Genomic DNA, 7,500 nt, shown 5'->3' on the forward strand with positions numbered 1-7,500 from the left:
TAACAATATACTACAAGAGATACGAGTGACAGTTCTGATTTCAACACAGAAGTAAATGAACAGGCAGCAGAAATAGACAGACAAGATTTATTACCACTTGGATTGAGGCACTAGGTATTTGATTCAAGAGACATGACTGACTGACATAAGGAAATATGAGTACCTAAAATAGACCAGAAGGTTCTATACAAAACTTAAAGAAAACAGAATGATAAATAGTATATGCTATATGTAGATGCATAGACAGTGTTACACAAATGCTGTTCAGGTGAAAGGAAATACATAAACACACACATACACATACAAATACACAGTAAGCCCTAAACATAAACCCTTATGCTTATCTATATACATTAAAAAACAAATTACCAGTACGCAAAACTACATTAGCAGAGGGTGAAGGCAAATATGATGTTAGGCAATGAGTTAGGAAACAATTAAGAAGTTGGGGTACAAAACTCACCTTTCCCTGGTTCCAGAGTGTGGGTAAAGAGAAAAATATGGAAAATGGAATGAGATAAAAATTAAAGGGATATAAAGGAAAAAAATTTAAAAAAACAATCAGAATGCATCAAGTAATATGGAGAGAGAGAGAGAGAGAGAGAGAGAGAGAGAGAGAGAGAGAGAGAGAGAGAGAGAGAGAGAGAGAGAGAGAGAGAGAGAGAGAGAGAGAGAGAGAGAGAGAGACCCACACACAAAGTAAGAGACTGATAAAACAAAGAAAGATGAGCAAATGAATAAAAAAAACAATAAGAACGTCACACACACACAAGTACACACCCACACACACACACACACATACACAGCTACTCACTTTTTCCTGAGTTCGTTGAGCTGGTTGGTTGCCGCTGCCTTTTCTGAGAGGTCATGTTCCTGTTCCTCCACTCGGTCCAAGAGCTCCTTCACCTACACACCAAAGAGCAGGAGGTTGAGTCACACAGGGACAAAGACATACCAATCACACTCCTGCCTCATTACATACTCCATCTTTTCAAGTCTTATGTGCATAAACCATAGGAAAAAATAAATAAATAAAGTTTGTCATCATGAGTGCTGGAGAAGCTCAATGGGTGACCAAAGGGTGTTGAGTGACAGGGCAGAGCAAATGGAGGAGGAAGTAGGAGGAAGAAAGGAGGAGAATACATAGTGCAAAACATGCATGGTGATGGTGCAAAGGAATGCATTCTTTTCACGTTTTAATTTTAATTTTTTTTTTATGTGTGTGTGTGTGTGTGTGTGTGTGTGTGTGTGTGTGTGTGTGTGTGTGTGTGTGTGTGTGTGCGTGTGTGTGTAGGCACCTGTATTTCTAGGTTGCTTGCCCGCCGCTGCAGGGCATTGCGGTCCTGAATCACATCATCTTTGTCGCGTCTTAGCTGATCTGCCTCACGCTCAGAACGGTCCAAGTCACCTTCGCACATCTCTAGTCTCTTGCGCAGACGGTGGAGTTCAGCCCTGAGGGAGGCAATGCTCTGCCGTGCCTCGGCCAGGTCCATCTCCAGCTTTGCTCTTGACCGGCCTGACAGTGGCTGCAAGACAAGAGCTATGCCACTGCTGTTCTACGTTTTTTTTTTTATCATAAATACGGATGGCTTGTGTTTAGCTTTTTTTATGTTTTTTGTTGCATTGTCATCACACAAGTACTGATACTGATAGATTTTAACAAGTGAAAACTAAGTATGACATACATTTTTTGTTATCTCTTGTTTTCACCAAACAATCTCTGTTCACTGTCAGCATACCATATATACTCAAGGCAATTCAAGTTGATACTTAATAACATCTTCAATGTTTACTCAACAATGAATGCAAAATACGACAGACTTGACAAATATTTGGATATAGTAAACATTAGCAGGCTGCACATCATTCCTTATCTTGCTATCAAAAGAGTTTTGGATCCAGCCTTTAGAACTTCTTATGTTTAAACAAATTGTGTCACATAACAATCATTGATGTTTTTTCCATATCAGAATCTTAATGATGAACTGACACAAAAAAAATTGTATCACCAGTAGTTTTATTTTTTCTTATTAATGTGGCCTTTTCAAGTACAGATTTATGGCAAAGTGTCTTTATGATTTACTTCTACTTTAGTTTTTTTTTGTATTTGTGTAATGATTAATTCTTTCATATAAATATTTTCAAATTTCAACTGATCTCATCTCTAAAGTAGATAGTACTTAGATTCATGATTAACATCTATAAGATTTATGATGGATCTGAAACTCTTTGCAAACTGTCATAAGTTCTAGTATAGTTATTAGTGAAAACTAGTTCAAACCTGTGACATTTTTATTTAAGAAATGCTCTCTATATGCATTCCTTCATAAACCAAGGGCAATATTCATGCTCAGTTAAATACTTAGGAAACACTATGTCATTGGTTTTCCTGCAAGTAATCATCTTTTTTTATCTATAATTTTCTCCAGCAACAGTGTAAATGCCCTTGAGTACATGCAGCAGCTAATCAGTGAACACACACAAGCCATTCTGGACAACACATTTAGTAAGTAAATCAAGCAATTTTCATACATCTCTTACGTGAAATTAAGCACACTCAAGTCATTGCAAGTGCAATCAGTAAAAAAGGTTTGTACAATAACATGGTAAGTTAATCTGAAAACAATCATTGTTAAAATAATTCCTGAGGACATACAATATGAAAACAAAACAAATGAGAAGACAATAGCTAACACAAACATAAGAATACAGATAGTTTTCAAAATGCTTATATCAAAATTCATTGTTATTAATAAAAGCAAAAGATTAAAACAAAACACGTGCAGTTGTTCTCAATTCCAGATTCAATACTCTACAAAAGAAGCTGTGATAAATGTTATTTGTGTTGCAGTTCAGCCTCCTACTCATTAGTACAATCCAGCACACACCCACACCCTGCCCCATCCAGGCCAGGGAGGCAGTAGTGGGAGGGGTGGCAAAGGTTAGTCACACAGTGAAGAAATTCAGTTAATCCTTGTCTGGTCAAAATCAACTGTTAGTCTTGTCAGGTCAATGTTAGAACAAGTCACTTTGTGGTCAAGTACTATCCATACATGAAATTGTGTTATTCTACTGAAACAAACACATAAGGACATAAAACAAAGCAAACATAAACACTCTTTACCCTCCTCAGTACTTCCATGACAATGAATGATCTTGTGAATGTCTGAGTGTTTCACGAAAATTTGTTTTGGTGACTGGTGAACTACAAGAGGACTTATTTCAGGGCACCTCCATGATGTATCAGTATCTGCACCCTCTTTAGTGGTTTAAGCAGCTGGTTCTTTCTGTATTTTACTCTTTCATGCTTTTTTCTTTATTTTCCCCTTTTATTCAAAAGTGAAGAATTCATTGTTTCTTTTACATTTTCTTTGTTGTGCATAGATGCAAATGATCAAGGAATACACAATGGAATAACATTTTAGTTTTCTAACTTGAAAATATGTCCTTTTTTTTTTCGATTGTCTTGTTCTTGAGTTTTTATTTGTTGGTCCAGGCAGACAACAACCCATGTAAGGGTTTGAGGAATATGTGAGATGGTATAGTGTTGATCACACATAAATATCTAGGATTTCAGTAGTACAATGTACAACAGACCAACTGAAAAAAAATCAGAAATAAAGAAATATTTTCCAAAGATGATGAAAAATAAAGTAAGAAATTCAAGAAAGGAAAATGAACAGAAAAATTGATGACAATGATTCTCCAGCAAAAAAACGTCTCTGACATACTAAACATCTGCACCCTTCAAATGTCTGTGTAATTTTGGTATTATGTAAAAAATAAAAATTATTTTGGATATCAGTCCCAGAGCTTTAGTGACTTTAGTGACATACAGACTACCATAAACATTATTTCCAGAGATAATAATGATTTTAAGATTGTTATAAGCATGGCAGTGGTTTTCAAGATCATCTCAGGATCATCATGATAATATTTTTTTGATAGCAGAGATTTTGAGTGTTCAGCAAAGTACAGTACATTTCCTGAATCAAACAAATATATTTAATTCTTGATAATATTACCATAATGCACATTTTAGTGTAAACTTTAGTTTAGTTTGCAGCATGGTAGGAGAAACATTCTATATTCTTAATGTTACCAGCAACATCATAAAAAGTAATCAAACTGAAACATATCAATGGTTTTGTTGCTTGTGTGAAATTTCTAAAACAAGTACATAAAGAAGCAAGTTTGTTCTGCTTCTGAATCTTCTGAAACTACAGCACTTTTGGTTTCAATGCTTATATGTAATTTGTTTGTTGTGTGATATGTGTTGAATTGTAAGAACTAAAATTCATGTGTTTGGTGTGAATGTGCTCCAACAGACAAAGGAAGACCTGGTAAGAGAGAGACTCCACCCTACCTTCCTTCTCTCACTCTCTCACAGCAACTACAATACAAGTGAATTTTTCATGCTAAATACCACACCTCCACCAGTAAGGGTGAGGGAAGAGGGATGGGAGAAGAAGATCCAATACACCCCATCACAGCCAGACATGCTCCAGCCTCAACATGCACCAGCCTTCTTGTTGCAAATGACAAGGACTGATTCGACAAAAAGTAACAATTTTTTTTAATTATACTAACATGTTACTGAACTACGAGCTCACTTTACAACAAAGCAGTTGTTTCCACTTCTGCTTGAGCCATCCACCATTGTTAATCTTGTCTCAGCCTGATGTGTGGATTCCCTCAACAATAAATTACAGATTCATGATGCTGCAAGCAGTGTGCACCTCATAGCTAACCTGTGTGTCATGACTATTGTGCCCTTCACATCGAGACTGATAGTACTGGATGCATCATACAGGAGTGGAGTCAACTGAACATCAAAGCCAACAAATTTGTGATGTCAACAATTGAAAGAAAATTTTCATGATCAATTTTGGCATCACTAAATTCTGGCACCATTTTAGGAAATATTCCTTCAGGGAATAGAAAACCTTGATTCCATTGCAACTAAAAAATATACATGTTACACACATAATGGATATTATTTTTCCTTCTAGATTTTCCAATTGGAAAATGACAGTCAAGTAAAAATATATTTTTGGCCTTCACAAAATCTGGTCAGAAAGGGGGATCTGTGATTAGTGTGTAGAGGAAGAGTGTGGTGCTTCCTGGACCCCCAAGGTTAGCAGGTTTTGCATACTCTGCATGGCGGCCAGGTACCTGTTGGGACGGGTCTGAGTCAGGTGGGGAGGTAGTGGCGAGATGGTAGTGGTGGTGGTGGTGAGGGTGGGGGTGACTGTGGTGGAGGTGGTGGTGGTGGACCCCAGTGACTGAGTTGGATGGAAGAGGGGAGGAGGACGTGTTCATTACACCTCCTGCCCCTCCTCCTCCTCCTCCTCCTCCCTCTCCTCCACCTCCATCAACCCCTTCTCCCACAACCACATTTCTGCCCCCTCCTACCCGCAGTTTGGTCTTGAGGGCCATGTGATCCTTGTGCAGCGCCAAGTAGTCGGTCTGGGTATGTGTGGGTGAGGTGATCATCTAGTACAGCCTTCTGATCCACCAGCTGCTACTCCTACTCACACTGCTCCCTTGGCCTCACTTTTAGTGTTCACATGCAGATCCTACACTCAGTCAGTCTCATCTATTCTTAACAGTCATGTCATCCTGTACTTTCATCATTTGCAACTCAATAGCAAACTCTTTCAACACATGAAGATACATATTTCCCAAAAATTTATATGACCCTTACTTCTTACTTGATTTTATTCTTCATCAAGATTCTGTAATCTTTATTTTCATCTCTATCCATAGTTATAATCATCATCTGTTGTCTTTTGTCATGAAAATGATACCTTGCTTTTTCTATAGTTTGATTCTGTCTTCAAGTCTGTTATCTCTTTTGTTTACACAACTGATTAGTTATTCAAAACTTTTGCTATTAATTACTCTTTTCATATTCCACACTGAATTTCAAAATTTTTTGTCATACTTTTTTTTTAATCTTTACAATGACTTGAGTCTTCAGCAATAAGTGCACTGTGCATTATGGCAAAACCTAAAGTTTCTCTTTCTAGTCTTTTATTTTTTTACATGTACAAAGTTGTGCAATTAGCTCCAGCATCACTTGCAAACATAGTGTTATTTAATTTAGTATTAGCAAACAGCTAGCTGCATTGATTCCCACGCTTAGAATATCAATGATTATGCAATTACAATGGATTCTGTTTATATGCCTCATGCTACTTAACTCTTCATCAATATTAAACTTGCTTGTTCATGTTTGCATACACTTGTAAGGCAGATTCTCAGACCTTAAGCCCCATGCAGGCAACTGTAAGTACTGATTCTGACACAAAATGCAGTGGAACACATGACAGAGTTACACCTACAGATTTGCAAAACTGTAATCATACTTTAGAAAAACATTTAATTTATTTGTTCACTATCCATCTCAAAACCATTGTACTCACAAACAACTATACTTCTTGTAAACATTCATAACTTTTAGTTAGAGTGGTTATGTTAAGCCTATTAACTTCTGCTTTGACTTGCTTAATTTCAAAGGAAATATTTAAAATCTCCTACAAAAACATCATCTGCATACCACTCTGTTACCTAATCATGTTTGGATAAGTGAATTATAGTTCCTTCCCCTTCAGACAGACTACTTATTTGACATTATCTGCCATCTTCATCACCATGTGCTTTCTGTTCCCTACTGCTGGAATACATTATTTTCACATCTATCACAGCTACTTACTTTTTCTTTTCCACTTCCATCATAATATCCTTTATAACAAAATGCCCTTCTCTCTCTCTCTCTCTCTCTCTCTCTCTCTCTCTCTCTCTCTCTCTCTCTCTCTCTCTCTCTCTCTCTCTCTCACCTGAGTCTGCTCCAGCTTGGCTTTGAGACTCTCCACCTGTGTCTCCAGCAGGTCCACTAGCAAGGCGTCTCCAGAGGCCGGGAGCGTGGTGGTGGAGGTGCCAGCGGGGCCATCCTGAGGATGAACAGGCCCTTGATAAGTCATTGGAATTTCAGGAAGTGCATCTTGATCAGCTTTATGCAGCATTCCATATCACAGTTTTCATATGCTACACAACAGACAATGACTAGTACAACACATAAAGAGTGACATATTAAAACTTGATTCCTTTACCTTTTCTAAGATTTATTGCAACAATGGTTTCTATGGTCCTAACATAAGTCAATTTCTTCTCTTAAGAGTTCCTTTTACATTCAACAGCAACAGCAAAGTTCCCATGGAAACATCACTCAATAACTTCACATGTACATAAAGTCAGTGATAGCAGTCCCACAATAACCCATTCATCCTCCACCAATAACAATTACTAACACCAAAAAACACTCATAGTATTACCTTCTCTGGCTGCAATCTGTCATCCAAGTCAGAGATGGAGTGAAGTGAGCCAGTTTCTGAGCAGCACACATCCCTTCCTCCACTGCCACTACTGCTGGAGTTATTGGTGGCAGTAGAGGTGGTGGTTGTGGTAGTAATGGAGGTGGCTGCAAGTTTGCTGGTG

The 7,500-nt window shown here is 37.7% G+C and overlaps 1 protein-coding gene across 1 annotated transcript in view; it reads right to left on the minus strand.

The window, feature by feature from the left end:
* Positions 1–7,500, minus strand: part of LOC123518284 (golgin subfamily B member 1-like) — a 108,891-nt gene that overhangs the window by 21,181 nt on the left and 80,210 nt on the right. Inside the window, 5 exon segments of the mRNA XM_045279015.1 lie at positions 815–906; positions 1,299–1,526; positions 5,176–5,469; positions 6,843–6,956; positions 7,338–7,500. The exon segment at positions 7,338–7,500 is cut by the window's right edge and continues 79 nt beyond it. Of these exon segments, the coding sequence (XP_045134950.1) occupies positions 815–906; positions 1,299–1,526; positions 5,176–5,469; positions 6,843–6,956; positions 7,338–7,500 (891 nt within the window).

Source organism: Portunus trituberculatus, chromosome 43 (genome assembly GCF_017591435.1).
Source record: "Portunus trituberculatus isolate SZX2019 chromosome 43, ASM1759143v1, whole genome shotgun sequence".
NCBI classification, from domain to species: Eukaryota; Metazoa; Arthropoda; class Malacostraca; order Decapoda; family Portunidae; genus Portunus; species Portunus trituberculatus.